The sequence below is a fragment of the Zonotrichia albicollis genome, chromosome 1, assembly GCF_047830755.1.
Source record: "Zonotrichia albicollis isolate bZonAlb1 chromosome 1, bZonAlb1.hap1, whole genome shotgun sequence".
Classification (NCBI taxonomy): domain Eukaryota; kingdom Metazoa; phylum Chordata; class Aves; order Passeriformes; family Passerellidae; genus Zonotrichia; species Zonotrichia albicollis.
In genome coordinates, this window is record NC_133819.1 from 1,875,974 (window position 1) to 1,899,786 (window position 23,813).

Here is a 23,813-nt window from a genome sequence, read left to right on the forward strand (position 1 = left end):
GTCCCCTCCAGGACAGGAGTTAATTGGCTGCAAGGATTCTTCCCTTTAAAACAAAGCAATTTTAAAATAATTTTTATCCTAGCCTAGAGAACTAAGACAATTTTCTTCTGGACTTTGGCAACAATAGAATTCTTGTGTTATTTTTTAAGTCAAAGCAAGAAAGAGTAAAGGCTGTAATTCCCTGACAGCACTGTTGATAATTTAAACACAGCAGGCTGTTCCCAAATGAAAACCACACAGCAAAAAAATGAATGTAAACAGAAATACACACTGCCCAGGCAGGTTCCTCTTTGTCATTAATTCAGGGCAGAAAAGACAATCATGAGATTTAATTAGAAGAAAAGGAAATTATACTCTAAAAATCCCTTCAGTTTTAGTAATCAAGGTTATTATTAGAAGCACCAGTAAAAAACACTTTAAAAATCTATCTAATTAGCTGCATATCGGCTGATCTCCCTGTAGAGCCGACTTGTTTGTCTCCAAGGCTTCACCACCATAAAGGTTCATGGACGCTCCTTTCAAGACTTCCACTGGGCTGAGCACAGAATTTGCACTCAAGTTTAATTGGGATTGGTTTTGGGTTGTTGGTTTGGTTTGGATTTTATTTCACTCCCCTCACTTTAACCAAAGCCCCACATGAATGATGCTGTTCCCCTTCCCAAATTCTTGTTGCTGCCTTTCCAAAGACTCAGAGCTTGATGGTTTCAGCTGCTGGAGTTATTCCTTTTGGGTGACTCAGCTGCCAAAATTTACTATAAAACATCTTGGAAGAGGTGTGCTTGTGTCTCAAAGAAAGAAATGCATGTTTGAGTCCCTGGTTGGAAAGGAAATTATTGGGAGGAAGGAAAGGAAAGGAAAAGAGAAAGGAGAAAGGAGATGAGAAGGGAGAGGGAAGGAAAGGAGAAGGAGAAGGAGAAGGAGAAGGAGAAGGAGAAGGAGAAGGAGAAGGAGAAGGAGAAGGAGAAGGAGAAGAGAGGGAAAAAGAAACGAAAACGGAAAAAGAAAAAGAATGGAAAAAGGAAAAGAGAAAAAATGAGAGGAGAGGAGTAAGAATGGAAAGGAAAATGGAAAGAGGAAGGAAATAGAAAAAGGGGAGGAGAAAGAAAGGAAAGGAAAATGGAAGGAAAAGAAAATGGAGAGGAAAAAGGAGAAGGAAAGGAGAAGGAAAGGAGAGGAGAGGAGAGGAGAGGAGAGGAGAGGAGAGGAGAGGAGAGGAGAGGAGAGGAGAGGAGAGGAGAGGAGAGGAGAGGAGAGGAGAGGAGAGGAGAGGAGAGGAGAGGAGAGGAGAGGAGAGGAGAGGAGAGGAGAGGAGAGGAGAGGAGAGGAGAGGAGAGGAGGAAGGAAATATTTCACAGCACAATGATGAATTAAGGCTTTGGGAGGATAAATAAAAGGAAAGGAAGATATTTTAAAGTAGAGTTTTTTTGCCTTGCTGGCTTGTAGGGAAATTCAGGAGTTGTTTTGGTGACGGATAACAATGAAAATGGTGTTTTCTGGTGAGGAGGAGTGCCGAGGAATCAAAGACGTTGATTTTCTCTCCCCGTTCTTCTGCACCAAGCACAAAGATGAAACCCAGCCTGACAGATCTCTTTTCCCCTGTTTCTGTTGCCCAGGTCCCTGGCCATTGGTCACCAGTACTCGTCCCTGGGGACCCAGCCCATCCTGTGTGGGAGCATCCCGGGGCTGGTGCCCAAGCAGCTGCGCTTCTGCAGGAACTACGTGGAGATCATGCCCAGCGTGGCAGAGGGGGTGAAGATTGGCATCCAGGAGTGCCAGCACCAGTTCCGAGGGAGGAGGTGGAACTGCACCACTGTCAACGACAGCTTGGCCATCTTTGGGCCCGTGCTGGATAAAGGTGAGTGAGGAGCTGTGGCCGTGTTCACAGGGGTTCTTGGATGAGGGAAGAGATGGGAATGTTGACTCCATATTTCAGAAGGTTTGATTTATTATTTTATGATATATATTATGTTAAAACTATACTAAAAGAATAGAAGAAAAGGTTTCACCAGAAGTTTAGCTAAGAATATAATAGAATGGAATGATAATAAAAGCTTCTGTCTCAGACAGAGAGTCCGAGCCAGCTGACTGTGACTGGCCATTAATTAGAAACAACCCCATGAGACCAATCAAAGATGCACCTGTTGCATTCCACAGCAGCAGATAATTATTGTTTACATTTTGTTCCTGAGGTCTCTCAGCTTCTCAGGAGAAAAAATCCTAAGGAAAGGATTTTTCATAAAAGTTGTCTGTGACATGGAGCTACGGGTTTGGGGAGATCTGTGGTGGAATTGGCAGCAGAGATCTTGAAAAACCTTCTGTGAGCTCGTTCCCTTCTGAAAAAATCCTGTAAAATGTCCTGTATAGACATAGAACTTGAGCTGGATAAAGGAGTGGGGTTATCTGAGTTCCAGCTGGCAGCAGGAGGTTGGACTGGAGACCTCCCTGAGTCCCTTTCAGCGTTAGTTATCCATGATCCTGCACCCTGGGAATGAGCACAGAGGGTTTCTGTGTTTGCAGTGCTCAAGCTGGACCAGGCTCCTTTTCTGACCCTGTGCTGTGATTTCAGCTCTCTAGATGATGGCAGAGGGGCTGTTGGGGATGGTTCCTAGGGGCTGGACTTAGCAGATAACAGCAGTTTTTATGCTATTATGAAATACAATGAAGATCAAAGGCCTGGGGAAATCACCATCAACCAATGCATCTGCTTTCCTTGGTTGTGAACACAGTAAATTAGGACAGGGTGCAAATTCAGGCAACTCTGTCTGCACCCCTTGATAAAAGTGGGAACACTTAGAATTTTCTTGCCCTAGGTTGTTGAATCTTGTGAGATTTAAGCCCTAAGCTAAGTATCTGGTCTTTTCCCTTATAAGTTGGTAGGAGCCTGTGAGACCTATGAGACCTACTGTATCCTTCTTTAAACTTGTGTGTCTTTTTCAACCCAGCCTGGTCCTGCTGGTCTCTCTAAGTCTGGGATAAGTTTGGCACAAAGGGGTCCTTCCTTCCTTCCTTCCTTTCCTTCCTTTCCTTTCCTTCCTTTCCTTCCTTTCCTTCCTTCCTTTCCTTCCTTCCTTTCCTTCCTTTCCTTCCTTTCCTTCCTTCCTTTCCTTCTTTTCCTTCCCTCCCTCCTTCTCTCATTGAAAAGAGGAATGAACATCTCTAATATTTTCAGGGAATCTGGCATGTGTAATTGATCCATACCCACCTTGGGGTGTGTTCTGCAATGCTTCCCATCTGTTCTTTTTCAGTTTTTCCCCCAAATCAGAACAGATTTGGGCATTTCCTTCCCCCAAACCATGTTGCTCCAATCCAGTCTTGAGGACTTCCAGGGATGAGGACTCCACGACCTCTCTGGCCAATGTTCTCCCAGACACTCTGGGGTTTTACACCCCACATTATCCTCGTGGACAAACTGCTCCTCACCTCCCTGCTGATCAGAGGAACCCCAATCCCACCATCTCCCAGATTCCCAAATATCCCCCAGCAGTGCCAGCATCCAGGGTCTGTCCCTGCCCCACAGGGGAGGCTCTCAGTAGCCAGGCTCAGGGAGGGAGAGGAGACTGGGACGATTTCATAACTGAAGAATGTTGTTCCTTGAGGGAGAATCAAACCACCCTTCAGTTTTGCTTCACCTACAGCAGGAGAGGGGGGGGAGAAGAAAAAAAAAACAGCTCAAAAAAACAGCTCAGTCGCATTCTTGTGCGGCAGATCCCCCAGGGTAGGAACATACTTGAGCTCCTACCCTGAAAGAGAGAAGGGGAAAAGGAGAGAGAGAAAGCAAGGAAGCAAAAATCTGGTTTGCAGCTTGGATTTTAAGGCACCCAGGATCTGAGTGCAGCTCTGGTGTGGGTCAGTGGGGATCCCATTTTCCCTCAGCAGCTCCTGCAGCATCTCCCCTTTGCCTCACACACTATCTGCACTCCTTTCACTGAAAAGGATCGATTTTAATGCCTCCAGGAAATCCTTTCCAGGCCCAAATCTCGCTGTCTGGGCTGCCCTTGCTGCTGTGGGAGCTCATTGCTCATTCAGGACTGGGCTTGAGCTGTGATTCAGCAGTGCCAAACTGTCACCAGACTCTGGTCCTGTTAAGAGCCATGTTCTGATATCTCCTCTAAAACCAGACTCTTTTCCCCCATCTGCCTTTTTATGGAGAAAGATCCCACATGTTTTAACTAAGACTATATTTATGTATAATTTTCTTTTAGCCAGAGGTCCCTTCCTACCCTAACAATTCTGGGATTTTGGGGTGAATCACACATTAAACAGGAATGGCACTGATGAGCTCAGCTACCAGGGAATGGTGATGTCCAGGGCATCCTGACCTGCTGCTGTTGAAGGCCACACTTAACCCTAAATCCCTTTTTCTCTTTGTATGTCACCCAGAGCAGAGGAAGAGCAGAAATCCCCCATGCCACCCTATTTATTCAATTATCCAGAACTGAATTTATTCAATTATCCAGGTGTGGATTTTCTATCCCTGGGAGTGTCCAATGCCAGGTTGGATGGGCTTGGACCAACCTGTGGAATGTGTCCCTGCCCATGGCAGGGGGGTAACGAGATGAGCTTTAGGATCAGGGCTGTGGGATGGGGTTTTTCTCCTCCTCTGTGGTCTTGGGAGCGTATGGGCAGGTGTGCAGCTTCATGGAGAAGCATTCAGACAGGTGCCACTGTTGGGTCTTCCTTGTAAATCCCCAGAAAATGGGAGTTTTGGTCAGTTTGGACTTCTTGGAATGCAAAAAAAACCAGGATTCCTGTATGGGGAAAAAATTGAGTCTGATCTCTTTCTCTCTACCTGAACTTAATAATTTCTAATATAAAGACACTACAACTCATTTCTGGTTTCCCAGAAGCTCAAATTTCAACTGCTTGACAGTAGAAAGAACCTCTCAGTTGATTTTTTGCAACATTATTATCAAAAGGAAAAATGCTGCAATATTGAAAGAAAAAATACTGTAATATTGAAAGGAAAAATACTGTTATTTTTTTCTCCACCTGTATTTTATGAAGTGGAGAAAATCATGGCAATGGCCACATGACCTGAAGTGACCACTGAGCCGCAGCTCATGCTCAGCCACTTGCCTGAGAGGCTTTGTAATTTTTAATGCAGTAGTTGCATCTTTCAGTTCACCAAGGAGAAGGGGAGATTCTTGAGTTACCTCTAAAAAGAGGCAGGACAAAGCTTTGGGGGATGTAGGAGAAGGACACCCCATCACTGACAGCAGAAAGTGAGCAGTGCAACCTGGCAGGCATTTTCCATCTCCAGCTGAAGTGCCATGCATTGGGAATTGTGCCTTTTGCCTTTATTTTAGCTTTTGTGGCCTGAAGAGGCTGTTCATGCTTAAGCTGGGAGTTTAGAGTCTCTTGGTGCCGCGTGAGCTCCCTTTGAAACTCCTCTGGGCAGAAATATGAACCAATCTCAAGAGAAGTAACACAATTAAAGCTTATCATGAGCCCTGTCTCTTTAAAGGACTTTGGCACATAATTAAGTCAAAATAAAAGTTTCCTCTCTCTCCTCCCCCCCCATTCAATAAAAGTAAATTACCTCCAACTATTTAAGCCCGCTGTTCGTTTAAATTTAAAAAGGGAGCCCTTGTCTATCTATTTCTTTCACTCACTCCCACCTCCTTCTGCTAAAGACTGGCCAGGGCTTTAAACCTGCCAGCTGGGCTGAGAAATGGTTAATAGTTATTGTGGAGGAGCAGCTTTTAATGAACTATTGAAGAATGATACATTGATGGAGTAATGGGAGTTTAAGTCTCTCTGTAATGAAACAGGTTCTCAGCGCCGACCCATTGTGGTGTAAATACGGCACGTCTCTCCCACTGTTTGGTCAGGGCTAAATAGCAGAGGCCACAGGGGGGTCTGCTGATGGGGTCTCCTCTTTAGTTAATCAATCTGATTGGATTAGGGTCACTGAGATCCCTAATAATGTCAAAGGTTACGCCAAACTGGATTAAATGCTTTGTTGGAGAGGGCTCGGCTTCTTTCAGCCCCGGCCGGCAGGGCTTGTTTATTAGACTTTAACACTCGTGTGCAGCCTTGGGAAGCCACTCCTGCCCTTTCTGTGTGCACAGGGAGGCAGGAAGGAGCCAGGGCAGGGGTGTCCCATGGCTCTGCACCCATGGGATGAGCCCTGTGAGGATGTGCAGCAAATTCCCCAGCGGACAAACGCGAGCCCGATGGGTGACCAAGGCCCAGGGGCGTAAATTCATTCCGGAAATGATGGTTGGCTGCTGAGCCTGCTCCGAGGCAAATGTCGAGAGTCACAGCAGTGCTGGAGTGACCCTCTGCTCGTGTTCCCCGGGGTTAATCCTGTCTGTGGCCAGTAAAGCCCTGTCCTTTCACTGAATTCACAGAATTCACGGAATTCATGGAGCTTATGGAATTCACGGAGTCCACGGAATTCACAGAATTCACAGAATGACCAGGTTGGAAGAGACCTTCAAGGTCATCCAGCCCCAAGAGCTCAACTCAACCCTGGCACCCAGTGCCACATCCAGGCTTTGTTAAACACACCCAGGGATAGGGACTGCACCACCTCCCCGGGCAGCCATTCCAGAACTTTATCACTCTTTCTGTAAAAAGCTTTTTCGTGCTATCCAACTTGTATTTCCCTTGGTGCAGCTCGAGGCTGTGTGCTCTGGCTGTGTCAGTGCTGCTGCAGACAGAGCCCAGCCCCAGCTGAGCACAGGCACCTTTCAGGAGCTGCAGAGAGTGATGGGGGCAGCCCTGAGTCTCCTTTTCTCCTGAGTCTCCTTTCTGGTGTTGGGCACCCATCAGGCTGAGCATGGGATGAAATATGGAAATATTTCAGACCACTGCATTGCTTTGCTATTAAACTGGGGTGTGTCTTGCCTTCCAGCACTTCCATCTCAAATCAAGGTGGGATGGGATCTCTCTGTCATCTTCCCCAGAATGACCACAAAGCCCAAACATTCCCTATTGTCTTCCCTCACCACGTTCCTGCAGATGACACTGTCCTAGAGTGTCCTTCAGGAAGTGACACCAAAAAACCCTTTTGAAGATCCCCTGGCAGTGGAGAGTGTGTTACCAGCAGGGATCTGGAATCCCTGGATCTCCAGTGCCTCATTCCTTCCCACAGCAGAGCACACAATGCCTGTTCGTGGCCTGACATGACTGTCATTATCCAAGCAGGCTCCTTGCATGATCCAGACTGGAGAATTTCCCCTCCAGACTTCTGGAATGAAACCAAAATCTGAATTTGACTGCAACATCTCTCCCCAAAGGACATTTTGCCTTGACATATCACCAAGAGATAGACAGCCTCCTCTTTACAAATCTTCTCCACTGCTCTGGTGTTGACAACCAGCCCCTCTATTTTCTCTTCTAGCACTGACCATTTTCTTTGCTTCTTCCTAAAAAGTTAAAACTGGGGCCTGCAGGTCAGCAAAACTTTGGGTCCTTGATGCCAGACAGCGAGACAGGTCGAGGTAGTTCCAGTTGTTGCTGGGGTCCTCCAGGGCATGATTCATCTGAGGTATTCCAGACAGTTTGGATTAAATTATTCACACCCTGACGTTTCTACATCTCTCCATCAATCACTGAGGGAATCCAGGGAGACCGGCTCTGGATGAGAAGACTCTTGCTCCCAGGGGCTGCACGAAGGGCAGAGCAGGCATCTGTCTAGCTCCTGAGAGAGGTGGGATTCAAATCACATCCAGTTCCTTGTGGAATGCTGGGCACTGTCACCTTTGCTGCCAGGCTGGCTTTGGGCTCGGTTCATTTGTGAAGTTTGGTTTAGTTTGGACTCTAGACATTCTGGGGATGAGCCCCACGTGTTCTTTCTCTCAAGAAAGCCCAAACCAAGCTGTGTTCAAGAGTTGACTCTTCCCCATTGTGGATGAAGAAGCTGATTTCATGTCTGGTGAAATCCATGAGAGTTTTTCCCCAGATCAGGCGAGAATGGAGCCAGACTTTTAAATTCAGTTATCATCCCATGGAGTCACAAGTCTCCTCCATATATTTTTTTTTCTTGCTGTGTCATAACAGCCTCGCTGCCCAGGCTCCCTGATGGGCCTGATCCCATCTCCCAGAGTTTGCTGTCAGAGTCTGAGCAGTCACCCCAGGCTCCCTTTGCAGTCCATGGAGAGCAGCCGGCATCTCCGGGGAGCAATTCATCTGACCTATCTCAGACACCTATCTCAGGATAACATGAATCATAGCAAGATGTTTATTTCTCTCCATTGACTATAGAGGGAGCCTAGGGCTACAGCCTCAGACTTCCATGGGTGCTTCTCAGAGGCCCATTTTGGGGGCACATTGTTCCCACTCCTTGCATTTCTCCTGTTGGAAAGCAATCCTGACATCCAGCCCCAGCTGGAGAGGGGGTTCCATTTATTTTAATAATGGAAAAACATAGAAAGGATGTCCTGGACCGCTGAATGTAGCCAGTCCCTTGCTATTCAAGGCATAACAACATTTGATAATTATTTAAAATTAATACATTTAGCAGATCTCATCCTATTTTCCTGATGGCATTCTGGCATCTCAGCAGGGAAAAGGAGACTTTCCCCTCCTCCTTTCCCCTGCTCTGCATCAGCCTTCTCCACTTCTGCAATAAAGTAAGGCATGAGCAGAAAGCCACAAGATACCGATCCATCCAGGAGGTTTGTTACATGTAGGAGGTACTCTCTCTCCTCTCTCTCTCATGAAACTCTTCCCAAGAGGATCTGATTTCCAGCCCCACCCCGTCTCCCTCCCCGCTGATGGCAATTTGGGCAGCTGCCCTAGTATCAACAACGGAGATCTACAAACTCTGCCCTGTAACTATGGGGAAGGAAACTGGAAGGATCAGGATTGAAAATGCGACTGTGCAAGCTCCTCTCAGCCAGCAGGATGCAGAAATCCAGAGGTTTGCCTGCAGAAATGCAGAGGCAGGACATGCCAGCCTCTAGACAGGAGCTGCAGTTGGGTTTAGTGGAAATTGAGCTTGGAATGGGGAGTAATGCACGGGGTGAGGGAATATTGCACTGCTGAGCCCATTCCAGCCCATGGAAATTGAGCTTGGATTGGGGATTGCTGCATGGAATGAGGGGGTGCTGCATTGCTGAGCCCATTCCAGTCTATGGAAATTGAGCTTGGAGTCGGGATTGCTGCACTGCTGAGCCCATTCCACTCTGTGGAAATTGAGCTTGGAGATTCCAGTCTGTGGAAATTGAGCTTGGAATGGGGAGTACTGCACGGGGTGAGGGGATGCTGCACTGCTGAGCCCATTCCAGCTCATTCCAGCTTGGAGATTGCAACCTGTGGAAATTGAGTTCAAAGATTCCAGCCTGTGGAAATTGAGCTTCCACTAAATCCATCTGTAGATCCTCCAGACAGGAGCTGCAGTTGGGTTTAGTGGAAATTGAGTTTGGAGTGGGGATTGCTGCATGGAATGAGGGGATGCTGCATTGCTGAGCCCATTCCAGCCCATGGGAATTGAGCTCTGAGTGGGGAATACTGCATGGGGTGAGGGAATGCTGCATTGCTGAGCCCATTCCAGCCCATGGAAATTGAGCTCAGAGATTCCAGCCTGTTGAAATTGAGCTTCCACTAAATCCAACTGTAGATCCTCCAGACAGGAGCTGCAGTTGGGTTTAGTGGAAATTGAGCTTGGAGTGGGGATTGCTGCATGGCATGAGGGGATGCTGCACTGCTGAGCCCATTCCAGCCCATGGGAATTGAGCTTGGATTGGGAATACTGCATGGGATGAGGGAAAACTGCACTGCTGAGCCCATTCCAGTCTGTTTAAATTGAGCTTGGAGTAGGGATTGCTGCATGGGAAGAGGGGATGCTGCATTGCTGAGCCCATTCCAGCCCATGGAAATTGAGCTTGGAGATTCCAGCCTGTGGAAATTGAGCTTGGAGTGGGGATTGCTGCGTGGGGATGAGGGAATGCTATACTGCTGAGCCCATTCCAGCCCAAATTCCCAAATTCAGCATTCCTGACCTGAGTTTTGGGTGGCTAACCCAGCATGTTGGAGCTGCAGCACTCTGGCCAAGCAGTTTGGGGAGATCTGAAGGAGCTGTGGCTGCATCCCACAGAGTCCTGTGGGGGATTTGCAGCTCCCCCTGAGCCTTGGGATGTAGCAGAGCTGTAGGGTGGCAAGGACAGCAAACAGAGATGCTGAGGAAAGGTGCAAAGGTGTTATCATTCAGCTTTTAGGAGCAGGAGTGCACTGAGATGATGAGGAGCTCCTTCTCTTGCTGCTGGAGCCAGGTGGGACAATCAGAGGGGTCACTTCATTCTCTGGTGACTTCTGAGGTGTCCAAGGACAAGCCCTGGGCAGGGATGGCACCAGGAGACTGTGGATAACATCACACCTGGCTGCATCTGCCTCTCCATCCCCAGTGCCCTCGGGTTTTTGGGGTTTCTGAGAGGCTCTGACCTCATCAGCTCCCTATGATAAAGGGATAAAGATCTGGCTCCCGTGCATCTGGAGAGGAGACAGCCCATGGAAACAGCTGGAAACAGCTGGAAACAGCTGTAAAGAGCCAACACCTGGTGCAGGCTGCAAACCCTGAGAGGAGTGATGGGGAAAAGGAAATGGCAGCAATTCCAGGAGCTGATCCCGTTTGCTCTCTGTGCTCTCTCCACCTCCCACTCATCTATCAACCCTGACATGCAGGGGCTTCTTGGTTTGGTTTGGGTTTTGGTTTTGTTTTCATTTTTTGTTTGTTTGTTTGTTTGTTGGGTTTTTTTGGGGTTTTTTTGGTTGATTGTTTTAGAGTTTTTGCTGGTTTTTTGGTGGTTTTTTGGGGGGGGTTGGTTGTTTTTTGTTTTTGTTTTGTATTGGTTTTTGGTGATGTTTCTTTGGCTTGGTTTTTTTGTTTGTTTTTGGATTTTTTGGGGTTTTTTAGGGGAGTGGTTTATTTTTTTGGTTCAGATTTTTGGAGCGGGTTTGTTTTTTATTTTGGGGGTTATTTGTTTGTTGTTTGTATTTTGGTTTTCTCTTTTTGTTTGTTTTTTGTTTTGGGGGTTTTTTGTTTTGGGGGTTATATTATTGTTTTGGTTTTGGTAAGGTTTGTTTGTTTGTTTTGGGGGTTTTTTGTTTGTTGTGTTTTTTTTTTTTGTTTTGGGGTATTTTTTGTTTGTTTTTGGGGTTTTTTGTTTGTTTGTTTTGGGGTTTTTTTGGTTGGTTTTTTGGGGTTTTTGGTTGGGTTTTTTGGTGTTGTTTTTTGGGGGGGTTTTGGTGGTTTTTTGGGTTTTTTTTTGGGTTTTTTTGTTTTGTTTTGCTTTTCTGGCTACTTAACCATTAGACAAGGGATCAGGGGAGGGGAAAAGCACCAAGACAGCCCGTGGCTACAAACCCGGTGCCGTCTCTGCCCCGGGCTGCGCTCACAATGCGCGGAATTAGGGATTTATTTCCATCCCCCCTCCCTTGCCCTCCTTCCCCCTTTCCCTGCTGGGTCCATTCCCCACAGAGGGCTCAGGTTGGTCGCAACAAGGAGCTCCCTCTGCCGCATCCCCAGAGTGCCAAGTCCAGGCGTGGGAGCTGGCCCTAGACAAAAGGGAACAGCAGAGGGAGCTGAATTAGCATCCCTTTGTCCCGGGAGAATCCCGGCCCCAAACGGGCCCTTGGCTCGCCACGGGAGGCACAAACACACACACACACGCTCATGGATGGGAGCCAAGCAGGGAAACAGCGACAGCAAAGCCTTGGTCGCCTTCACCCGGATGCTTGGGGGAAGGGGGATGAGCTGGGGCTGCTTTGGGATGGCTCCAGAACCAACCAGCCCTGTGTGGGTTTGGCTGGTTGAGGACGTAAATGTGTGTGCTACGTCCCAAAGAGGCAAAAGGAGTGGAAAATGTGTCTTCTATTCCCTCCTGACAAAGAGGGATCCAGGCTGGTGAATGTGGCTTTTCTTCCGCGGCAGATACGTTGGGAGCTGGCAGTGCTGAATGGAGGGGGGGAGTTTGGGGGCAGAAGGGGCTGTGGGATCATCTGGGGGTGATGCCTTGAGAAGGCTGATCTAGAACAGAGACTGGACAGAGCTAAAGAATAAAGCAGGGATTTATTAATCCTAATCAATGGATCCACCTTGGGCAGCACCAGAGCCCAGCCAGGGCTGCACCCAAGATGAACCAAAATGGCCCCAAAATGCACGAGCGCTCCTGGGCTCTCTCCCTGGGATCAGTTCTGCTCCATTTGCACCTTGCAGTTCATTGTCCCATCCCAGCTTCAGCCCAGGCAGTCCCACCCTGCTTGTTTTTCTCTCTGCAGCCCACGGGGTTTGTGCTCCTGGGCTGGGATTTGGATCATTTGTCCTTGGTGCCCAGCTGGAGCAGGAATTGTTTTGTCTCCCTGCTCTGTGCACAGAGCTCACCATGCCCTGATGTGGAGCTCAGACCCACACACTAAAGCAGCACAGAACCTGAAAATATAAAAACCAAAACCTGAGGCATCAGCTGGACTTTGTAGATGTTGTATGATTATTCCTCTACATTTCTATCTACTGATGAGGATCTTACTCTTCTGTTACATTAATTAAAATTGACTTCCAATCCTTAGAATCTGGTTTAAATCCAGAGAAGAGCAATAAACATAATCCTATTCACACTAGCCCTATCACTGACCCTAAGCATCCTCCTAACCACACTAAACTTTTGACTCACTCAAATAATCCCCGACAGGAATGATTTTCCTCCTCTCCATCCTCAAGGAGATAAAGGAAAACCAGGGTGGATAAAGATACCCTGCTGTTTTTTCCTGTGATAGGCTTGCATGACAAGGGAGTGGGAGTGTTTCCTGCAGAGCACCATGGAGTTTTCCAGGAGGATATTGCTTAACACAATCCCTGGTGAGCTCTGGAGCAGGAGGAATCCTGTGCCTGGATGGTTCAGCCTCTCTCACTCCTTGTTTCCTCAGCCTAATCTTTCTGGGAGCATCTCCTTCAAAGTGAGGACTTGAAGATCCACAGGGTTTAGAGAGAGGCAGGGATCAGTCACCAGGAGAGGGAATGGCTCAGGAGGGTTGATGTGACTCTGGGTTTCTGCTGTGCAGGTGAATGATGTGCTCCTAGGAATGATGGGGGCACAGCTGACTCGAGGCTGAGCAGTGAGGACGAAGGAGGAAAGCAGGTTTTGGTGGGCTCCAAAATCTTGGGGGATGCAAAGGGGTTGGAGAGCTCTACCTGATGCAGGTGGGGAGTTTTCCTGTGAAAAGGTGGTGCACAGAAATGGCATTTATTGGAAAGCAGCATGAGATGGGTGAAGCTGAGGCAGCTGAGGGCTGTGTGAAGCTGACCCCAAGCCATGAAGCTCTGCAGTGTGTGGTGTTCCATCTCCTGCCCACCTCCCGTGCTCCCTGCCCATAAGAGAGGGATGTGGATAGGTCACAGCCTGGAAATGCTCCAGGGAAGGGTTTGAAGGAAGCTGTTGTGGGCTGGTTTTGGTCTGGGCAGGCTTTTTAAGGATGTGGAAGGTGGGGTGGTGAACCCCAGGGAAGCTGTGGAGCTTTGGCTGGAGGTGACCCTAAAATCTGATGGCAAAGCCATCTATAGAATGTGAATTCTATAGAATTCATGTTCTTCTTCTTTACTCAGAGAGTGCTGAGGCCCTGGCACAGGATGCCCAGAGCAGCTGTGGCTGCCCTTGGATCCCTGGAAATGTCCAAGGCCAGGTTGGACAGAACTTGGAGCAACCTGGGCCGGTGGAAGGTGTCCCTGCCCATCCAGGGGTGGCACTGGATGATCTTTGAGTTCCTTTCCAACCCAAATATTTGTATGCTTCTGTGAAAACACAAGGAGAAATGCAGAAAGCCACCAGACGCTGGGAAATGCAGAGCTGCCCTCAAGCCCTGGGAGCAGGCCCTGGCTGGAGAAACAGAAAGTGTCTTTCTCTTTTTGTTTCATTTTGACTCATCTCACCCATCCCAGAAAAGAAAATCAGTTTACAAAGCACTCATGACCCAGCCAGGAGCAGTGGTGGGGAACAGGGCAGGGAAGGGATGTTTGATTCTGGTTCTGGTTCTGGATCCAGCAGAGCAGAACCTTCCTTTGCATCTCCTTTTCCCATGAAGCCACCACAGAACCACCTGGATATCCCAAAGCAGGTCACACACAGGGCCCTGCAGCTCCTGAAACACAATTCAGGAACTTTTATTGGCCTTCATGAGCGTTTCCCCTGCAGTTTGATGGACAGGGCAGCAACACTTCCCTAGTTAAGGCTGCAGTTTGCTGACTCAGCACCTGGCACCATTTCCTCCTCCCCATTATTTCCAGGTGCTAAATCACATTCAATGATAGCTGATAATTATGGTTTATCCTTTCCTAATCACGCTGCTTTCCCAGAGAAGCTGTTGCCACAGGGATGTTGTGGGAGTGTGAATGGGTGGGGAGGGCACCAGGAGATGTTTCTGTTCACCCCGAGCCACGAAAAACTTGGAGACCCCTTAGGCTAAGCACACCAGATTCAGCCTAGGAGATCTTGTATCTTGTCAAAAAATGTGTTTATTTATTCTTCTGAGCCAGTTTTCCAGCAGAAAAAGAAGCTGCACCAAACTTTGCATGTTCTCCTTAATTTCCAGGAAAAAAAAATCACAACTTTGGTTTTTTCCTGACTTTTTTTTTTTTTCAAATTTTTTTTTATTTTTGCACATTTCAGCTAGTTTAATTTGAATTCTTGACAATGAGTCATTTTATTTCTTTTGAATTTAAATCCGATCTTATACTAAACTAGAAAATCATTAAACCATCGAAGACTCACACCTTTAGTATTTTATAGAATATAGAAGTGGTTTTTATATTATTGAGGCTGAATGATTAGTGGGAGTAATTTCCTGATCTTTCCTCTTTCTTGCCCTTCTTTTTTCCTGCTCTTTCCTTTTCCTGCATTTCCTTTTCCTCTTTGTCCCTCCTCCCTCTATGGAGCCACCCAGGCTGGCTGGAAAATGGTCAGGAAGGACTGGGATGAAAAATAAAAAGCTGGAGAAAGAAAGGAGGAAAATGGGGTGATGACAGCGTTTTTTTAGTGGGAATAATTTCCTGATCTTTCCTGCCTTTCCCTTTGCCAGATCTTCCCTTTTCCTGCTTTTCCCTCTTCCCAGCTTTTCCCTCTTCCCACACTGGAGCCAGACACACCATCTGAAAATTATCAGAAATTATCAGGATGAAAAATGGTCAGAAATTATCAGGATGAAAAATAAAAAGTTTGGGAAAAAAGGAAAAAAATGGGGGTGATGTCAGTAGTTTTTTAATGGGAACAATGTCCTGATCTTTCCTCTTTCCTGCCCTTCTTTTTTCCTGCTCTTCCTTTTCCTGTTTTTCCCTCTTCCCACTCTGGAGCCACCTAGGCTGGCTGGAAAATGGTCAGGAAGGATTAGGAAGAAAAATAAAAAGTTGGAGAAAAATGTAGGAAAATTGAGGTGATATTGGTGGTTTTTTAGTGGGAATAATTTCCTGATCTTTCCTGCCTTTCCCTTTTCCTGCTCTTCCCTTTTTCTGCTTTTCCCTCTTCCCACTTCAGCTGGAAAAGGGTCAGGATCCAAAGGAAAAGACTGAGGAAAAAAGGAGGAAAATGTTGGTGATTTTTGGAAGGGATCTTTAAAGGTCACCAAGTCCAAGCCTTGCCATGAGCAGAGGCATCTTGGATTGGGTCAGATTGCTCAGATCCCCATCCAACCTCACCTTGGATCTTTCCAGTACATGTTAAAGTCACTGTGACATCCCTGAAATTCTCACACCAACATGACATAAAGCCATAAAGTAATTTTTTAAGAAATAATGAAGTGTTTGTTTTGTAAGTTGAGTTTTTTTTTAAAGATTCCAAACATATTTCCATTTTTAACCTGATTTTTCACACATACTTTACTCCAACACCCACCAGTACAACACAAACCTCTTACACTGGTGCTGGCTACAAAATATTAATTATTCCAAGTCTGGAGAGCGGGGTAGATGCATTTTAAAACCATATGGATCATCATTCCAGCTGGAAAAGAGCCTGTAATCACTGGTGAGGTCACTGCATCAAGCACAATTCACTGCATGCATTTACCCATTTTATGGGCTTGACCACTGCTGTGGTTGGCTAAAAGCTGGAAGTATATTGGGCTTTTCTTGGTAGGGATGGGTCTTCTGATATTTAAAAGGCTTGGAGTTGGTTTTTTAAATGCAGGGCTGCACCTTCTTTTGTGAGGTTTGTGACTCGTGGTGCTTCAGGCTTTTATTTGGCTCCATTGATGCTGCCAGAATAAGTAGGGTGCTCTTAGCTCAGGCTGGGGGGAGTTGGCCTGGCTTAAAATGATAGAGGAGATAAGCTTGGTCCTGATTGGGATCAGGCAGCTTGGGATGAGCCTCAGAGGATGGTGGTGGCTCCTCTGGAGCTGATCTGAGCAGGAAAACCACGTCCCAGAGTGACCCAGCCTGCTGGGCACAGCCCTGCTGCCCACAGGCCACAGTCAGGCCAGAATCCATCAACACAATATTGCAGAGCCACAAGTGATCCAGGAGCTGCTGCTGGGGAGTCATTCCAGCCCTCGCAGCTTGAATTCAGCTCCTCACCCATGATAAAACCCAAACCTGCCTTGAACCTCACCCAGGAAAGTGCACAAACTGCCCTGCCATAAAAACTGATTTAACCCAACTGAGGTTAACCAGCCTGGGTGAAGGATTTGTCATCCTTGTGTAAAACTCGCCATCTGGGAGCTCCTCATCTCAGTGCTTGACCTCTAAGCACCTCTGTGAGACTGTGGGGATATGCAGGTAGTGGGAATTTTATGTCTTGGGTTAAAAAAAAAATGTATTTATTCAAGAGGTTTCTGAGCGTCACAGGCTGCGTGTTGCACTCAGCATTAAAATAAGAACAAACACTGAAGTTAAAATTAATTAATTAATTAAAAGCAATAAAAAAAATCAAATAGTGAATTATTGAAATTAAAAGAACCCCTGAAGTTCCTCTCTAAAATCTCTCTCTGCTTTGCTCAGCTGAGCTCTCAGTTCCTGAACTCTGTGTGGGATTCCAGCAATCCCCAAAATTAGCACCAAGGCTGGTGGTGATGCCCAAAGCACTCTTATCTACAACACAACAAACATGGAGATTGGAAGGAAAACGTCCCAAAATTCCCAGTGCAGCCAAGAAACAACACCAAAAAATTGTGCATCTTCAAGAAAGTCAAGAGGATGGTGGGACCTAGGAGTGATTTATGGGCAGGATATAACATTTATAACATTTCTTTTGTGCATCTTCAAGAAAGTCAAGAGGATGGTGAGACCTAGGAGTGATATAAGAGCAGGATATAACATTTATAACATTTCTTATCAGCATTGGCATTGTTCCGCTGCAGGACAGGATTGGGCAGCGTGTGGTGACCCAAATTCTGCCTCTCCACACCAGGAGGCCCAGCAGAGCCATGGCTGAACATCTGAGCAGTAATTCCCATCTCAAGAGCAGCAGTGTGGCCTCCAGGAGAAAGCCAGGAGCCACCCCTGATTTCCTCCACCCACGGAGAGCTTTCCATCCACCCTGCCCAGCTCAGATCCATTGTCAGCACAGGAAAAGGCCCCACATCCCATTGCCAGTGGCCTAATCCATTCCTTCCCTGCCCACAGCCCACACAATAACACCCCACTGAGGGGATCCACCTCCCAGGAAATCCTGCTTTAACACCCTCCAAAGGAGCAGCCAGATTTATCTCTGCTGTTGTTCTGGAAGGCTCAGTGAGGACTCATCTGTTCTAATCCCCTCTTTAAGGTTTCCAGTTGAGGCCTGTGCTCCCAGATTAGCATTTCTGACAGCTCCGGGGTGTGGCCTGCAAGGCCCCATGAGGGGAAATCACCAACCAGCAACTGCTCCAGGTACCCCACTGAAGGCACAGATGGAGGAGCTTTTGGGATGACCCCATAAAAATTCCTGAAATGAAGATTTGTGTTAAATGGGCCGGGAGATCTTCAGAATTAATCTCATGGCTCAGCCTTTGCTGGAGAGTTTGGGGACTGCTCCTTCCACGTGGCATTTTCATTGCGCTTTTTTTGGTGTAGCAGATTTTGAGATTTCCTGAAATGAAGACTTGGGTTAAATGGGCCAGGAGATCTTCTTCAGAAGTAATCTCATGGCTCGGCCTTTGCTGGAGAGTTTGGGGACTGCTCCTTCCACGTGGCTCATGGCATTTTCATTGGGCTCCTTTTTGGTGTAGCAGATTTTCAGATTTCCTGAAATGAAGACTTGGGTTAAATGGGCCTGGAGATCTTCTTCAGAATGAATCTCATGGCTCAGCCTTTGCTAGAGAGTTTGGGGACTGCTCCTTCCACGTGGCTCATGGCATTTTCATTGGGCTTGGTTTTGGTGTGGCAGATTTTGAGGTTCCCCAGAATCAGACTCCTGGAGTGGTTTGGGTTGGGAAGGACCTCAAAGATCATCCAATTCCAACTCCCTTCCACTATCCCAGGGTGTTCCAACCCCTGTTCAACCTGGCCTTGGATTCTTCCAGGGAGGGGGCCTCCCCAAATTCTCCTGGGCAACTTGTGCCAGGGCCTTACCATTCTGTGAGTAAACAACTTCCTGACTTTGGTAGAATTCACATTCTGGAGGTGGCTTTGCCATCTGTTCTAGGGTCACCTACAGGGGGTGGGACATTCACAGGTTGAACAACAATGGCTTTAAGCTGAAGGGGAAAAGGGTTAGCTGGGATATTGAGGAAAAAATTGTTCCCTGTGCCCTAGCACAGGATTCCAGAGAAGCTGTGGTTATCCCTGGATCCCTGTCCAAGGCCAGGTTGGACAGGGCTTGGAGCAGCCTGGGATAGTGCAAGGTGTCCCTGCCATGGCAGGGGTGGGACTGGGTGATCTTCCAGTTCCTCTCCAGCCCAAGCCATTCCATCATTCTGGGATTCCACAATGCACCAATACATCCACTGAGCCCCTGGATGATATTGCCCACTGACCAGACTGTTTGGAACATGTAATTCTAACAGTCTCCAGAATTTCCACTCCTCCCACCTGACCAGGGGGAAGCATCTGCTTGTTGGGATGCATTTTCCAGCCTGGAATTATCAGCAGCTTTGTTGTGCCAGGACAAATCTCAATTTTAGTCCTGCAAAACTTTAGCTGCCAAGTCTGGAACTGCAGAGAAGACTTGAAACATTTGCATGATGAAAGGTTGCTGGACCAAGTGATCAAAAAGGTTCTCCAAGCCCAGCATGAGCACAGATCCACTTGGGAAGGAGCTCTGGGCACAGAACTGGTTTCTCCTCATAGTGATTTCTACGAGAGCTGGATGTTCTCAACTTCTCTCAGGACAGATCTCTGCACCTGCAGAGCAAATTCCTCTGAATATTGTTGTGATTTTTCCTTTATAATATCAAAACCCGATGCTTTGATTAGAGATGGGGAGGTGGTGGTAGTAGGGAGGGTGAATCTGACAGTGTTTTCTAGTATTTAGTCCCTAATTGAAATATTACCTTGAGGTATTTATAAAAAAAATATTAAATTGGCCCAGATTTTTTTTATGAATAAGGCTTTAATTAACTTTTTACATATTAAATGTACATCAGTGGAAATAGTTAGACAAATAGCAGGGGTGTTAGTCATGCAGAAGCAAAGGGATGATTCAGTCAGGGACTGCTCGTGTTACAGCAGCCTCTCCCTCTGAGTGCACATGAGAGAGATGCTGAGAGGGAAGGGAAATTAGCATCAGGAGCGTGGAGAGGGAACAAATTCAAAAAAAGGCCAGGAGAAAGGCGAGGTTCCCAGTGGAGTTAGAAATTAAGGGCTCCCTTGCTTACGCAGGAATAACTCACAGAGCCCGGGGAGCTGAGCTCTGTTACACAACTCCACAGCTCCATCCTCCCCTTCCCTGCACTCCCACCCCCTCCAGGTGAATGGGACAAGTTCTCTCCACGTCCAGCCCATGGCAGGGCAGAGTTTGGGAAGGGCAGAGTAATGGAGAGGGCAGCGAGGTGTGAGCAGGGATGGGAGGGTCTTGGGTTTTGGTTGTTAATTGCTGCCCCAGATGTGCAGGGTGTCTCTGCTTCACCCCACATGGCTGAAGAACGAGTCTGGACTCTTCACTTTTCAGTCTTGAGGTTGTTTATTAATTCTTATCTATAAAATTTTATTTCTGCTTAGCTGAGATCTGCTCAGCAGGGCAGCCACAGGCACTCTGTGTTGTCCTTTTATACTACAAACTACGTTTAACATATTTACACTTAATTCCCAATACCTATCACCTATGTTAGACAGTGCACTTCTACTCTAAACTAATCTTAAATTGCCAACATCACTGCAGAAAATGGAGAGCAAGAAGAAGAAGAGGAAAGGCTGGACACACCCAGATTCTTCTATCTTGTCTGATAACTCTCAAAAATCTTACAAAAATCTTGTGAACATTTTGTTATTACACCATTCAAACCTGTGTGACTTTCAGGTCCTCATACAAAGCTGGTAACTCGCTCCAAGGGTCATAATCAAATCCCCAGGTGTTCTGGGCAGCATGCCAGGGTCTCTGAGCCCCCCATAGGGATCCTTGGCAACTCTGGACATCCAAAGGGATGTACGGAGTTCTGACAGGGTGGGAGCCCCAACCTGGGAGGTTTTGGAGAACAGGTCAGACCAACATATGTCAGCATGGCTCAGGAACACTGGGTCCTGCCTTTGGGCAGCAGGATGAGAGGTCCAAGTCTGGGATCTGGGATTTTAGGTGATTTTGGAGCACATCTCGGGGTCTCTGTGGTCAGGATGACCCCGAGGTGTTGGAAAGTCTCTTTTTCCCAGCCCTGAGATTGAAGAAGGAGTCAGGGTTCTTTGGCTCTGGTTTTCAAGGTTGTTTATTCTATGTTATCTATAACATTCTTTTTCTGACCTACTGAGATCTGTCCAGCAGGTCAGTCCATGGCACACTGACCATCCTTGGGGTGGTGGTAACTTTTTACACCTAAGAACTACACATACTTTATTTACAGTAATTTTCCAATACCTATCAGCTATGTTAGACGGTCTGTCTCTACTCTAAACCCATCCAAAAGTGCCACCATCACCCAGAAGATGGAGGGCAAGAAGAAAAAGAAGAAGGACAAGGCACACCCAAATCCCTCCATCTTGGCTTCTGAACCCCCATTCTAGAAACCCCAAAATTCTCCTTTTCTACTTTGTGGCAAACTGACTATTGTTCTATTTAAACTCTCCTGGCTTGTAAATCTTCACATAAAGTTGGTAATTTTCTCCATGGGTTAAAATAAAAGGCACAGGGGTCTTTGACTCTGTACCAAGGTCTCTGAGCCCCCTGGCAGGGTCTCGAATCCTCCAGGGCACACAGAGTCTATGTGTGCAAAGTCATATCCAGTGCAAGTCAAAAGTGTGTCATAAACAAAGTTAACTTTTTCTAGGAAAAAAAAGAGTATTTTAATACCAATATGCACTCCTAATTACACTGGCTAAACTTTTCTGCCACTTCCACTGAATTAGATCTAAATTACACCAGGCCAAGAGGAGAATCAGGCCACGTGTTTTTCTGCTGATGGCCAAAATATATATTTTTAGTTGACTCAATTTATTCACTAACTGATTTGCATAGACATTTCCAAAGGCTGTTCAGTTCTCTTTTTTTTCCTTTTTTTTTTTTCCCCCAGTTTTTTTGCATTTCACATGTCATCTCCCCCCCACTCATTACACAGGGCAGCAGCAGTGTTGCCACCAAGGGAGCTCACATTTAACAGCAAGAGAGGAATCTTCAGCAGTTCCCATCCCAGGGGGACCGCAGGATGCGGAGCTTTGATTTTGTTGCTCTAAGATAGGCAGGGATGAAAGCAGTGTGCTCTGGAAATCCTTAAGGTGCTGGGCTCCTCCAGCAGCTTCACAAGTGCCTTTCCCTCCCACGAAAACCATCAAAATCAGAACAGGTCATCACCTCCCCTCCAATGAACATCATGGATAAGGAGCCATGAGTTATTCCCACATATATTCCCACATAATATTCTGGAGAGCACACACCCAAGGCTGGAGGGTGTGGATGCTCTTCAAGAACCTGAAACGGAACATCAGATGTCAAATCAGGAGTAAAATCAGTCAAATTAGGAATTAAATCTTGTCCAGTCCTCAAATAGGGATAAATTCAGTCAAATCAGGAATAAAATCATGTCCAGTCGTCAAACAGGGATAAAAACAGTCAAATCTGGTATAAAAACATGTCCAGTCCTCAAATAGGAATAAATTGAGTCAAATCAAGAATAAAATCAGACAAATAGGAATAAAATCATGTCCAGTCCTCAAATAGGAATAAATTCAGTCAAATCAAGAATAAAATCAGTCAAATCAGGAATAAAATCATGTCCATTCCTCAAATAGGGATAAAATCAGTCAAATCAGGAATAAAATCATGTCCAGTCCTCAAATAGGAATAAATTCAGTCAAATCAAGAATAAAATCAGTCAAATCAGGAATAAAATCATGTCCAGTCCTCAAATAGGAATAAATTCAGTCAAATCAAGAATAAAATCAGACAAATAGGAATAAAATCATGTCCATTCCTCAAATAGGGATAAAATCAGTCAAATCAGGAATAAAATCATGTCCAGTCCTCAAATAGGAATAAATTCTGTCAAATCAAGAATAAAATCAGTCAAATCAGGAATAAAATCATGTCCAGTCCTCAAATAGGAATAAAATCAGTCAAATCAGGAATAAAATCATGTCCAGACCTCAAATAGGAATAAAATCAGTCAAATCAGGAATAAAATCATGTCCAGACCTCAAATAGGAATAAAATCAGTCAAATCAGAAATAAAATCAGTCAAATCGGGAATAAAATCATGTCCAGTCCTCAAATAGGAATAAAATCAGTCAAATCAGGAATAAAATCATGTCCAGTCCTCAAATATGAAGGCAGGGTTGATGTAAGAGCAAGCAGGCATTTGGTGAATTGACAGCAGCAAGAATGAGAAGCCAAAGCTGGAATTGTGAATTTTCTTGCAATCAGGTTGGCAAAGCTCTGAAAAAACCCTCAGAATGTGAAAGAAAAGAAGAAAATATACTGAAATGGCAAATAGCCTGAGCAAGGGATCTGTTATCATTTGGCTTAAAATGTGTGAGCCCACAGCCAGGGATTGACCCTGAACCAAACCCCAGAGCACCTCCCTGCTCTTCCCATTGTCCCATTGCCCTTCAGAGAGACCCCAGTCCCAACCCAGAGATTATTCCCAGTCTGGTCCCCAGTGCTTTCCTTGCCTGGGAGGGCAAAATCCATGTGCAGGTCAGGCTGGAAGAGATCATCTCCAGAGCAGAGAGGATTCCTGGATGTGAGGGCTGACCAGTGCATGGCACAGGGCATCTCTCTGATTAGAGGGGTCATTCTTTGAGCTTAAGAAACCTGGATAAAACAAGGGAAGCATCAGATGAATGAAATTTGTTTGTCTTGTGAATACAAATGATGACTGATTAAGAAAATTATCTGGAGGTGTTTGGTGTCCTCTGCTTCTCCAGCAGGTTATTTGATTTTTTGGGGTTTTTTTGAGGTCAAATAGCCCATTTATATTGATGAGGGCAAGGTGAGAGCTTCAGTGTTTTAAATCATAAGCAGATACAAGTTCTGGCTATTTTAATAGTTATTATTATTATTATCATTATTATCATTATTATCATTATTATTATCACCATCATTATTATCATTATCATTATTGTTATCATTATCATTATCATTATTTAATATCTCGTCCATGATTTGAGAGTGAAGCCAATGAAGAGCAACCACAAATTACATTTCCGTGGTCTTATATTCACCAGGAGCACAATATCTTGTGAATGTGTCTTATTCGTGTGTGTCAGATTCAGAGGTGTTTGGTATCCTCTGCTTCTACAGCAGGTTATTTGATTTTTTGTGGGT

At 46.1% G+C, this 23,813-nt stretch overlaps 1 protein-coding gene across 1 annotated transcript in view; it reads left to right on the plus strand.

Moving 5' to 3' along the window:
* The first annotated feature begins 1,618 nt into the window (after nucleotides 1–1,618).
* WNT3A (Wnt family member 3A) overlaps nucleotides 1,619–23,813 on the plus strand; it is a 49,787-nt gene continuing 27,592 nt past the window's right edge. The window contains exon 1 of the mRNA XM_026798350.2: nucleotides 1,619–1,855. Within this exon, the coding sequence (XP_026654151.2) occupies nucleotides 1,729–1,855 (127 nt within the window). The 5' untranslated portion in view covers nucleotides 1,619–1,728. The remainder of the gene's footprint in view (nucleotides 1,856–23,813) is intronic.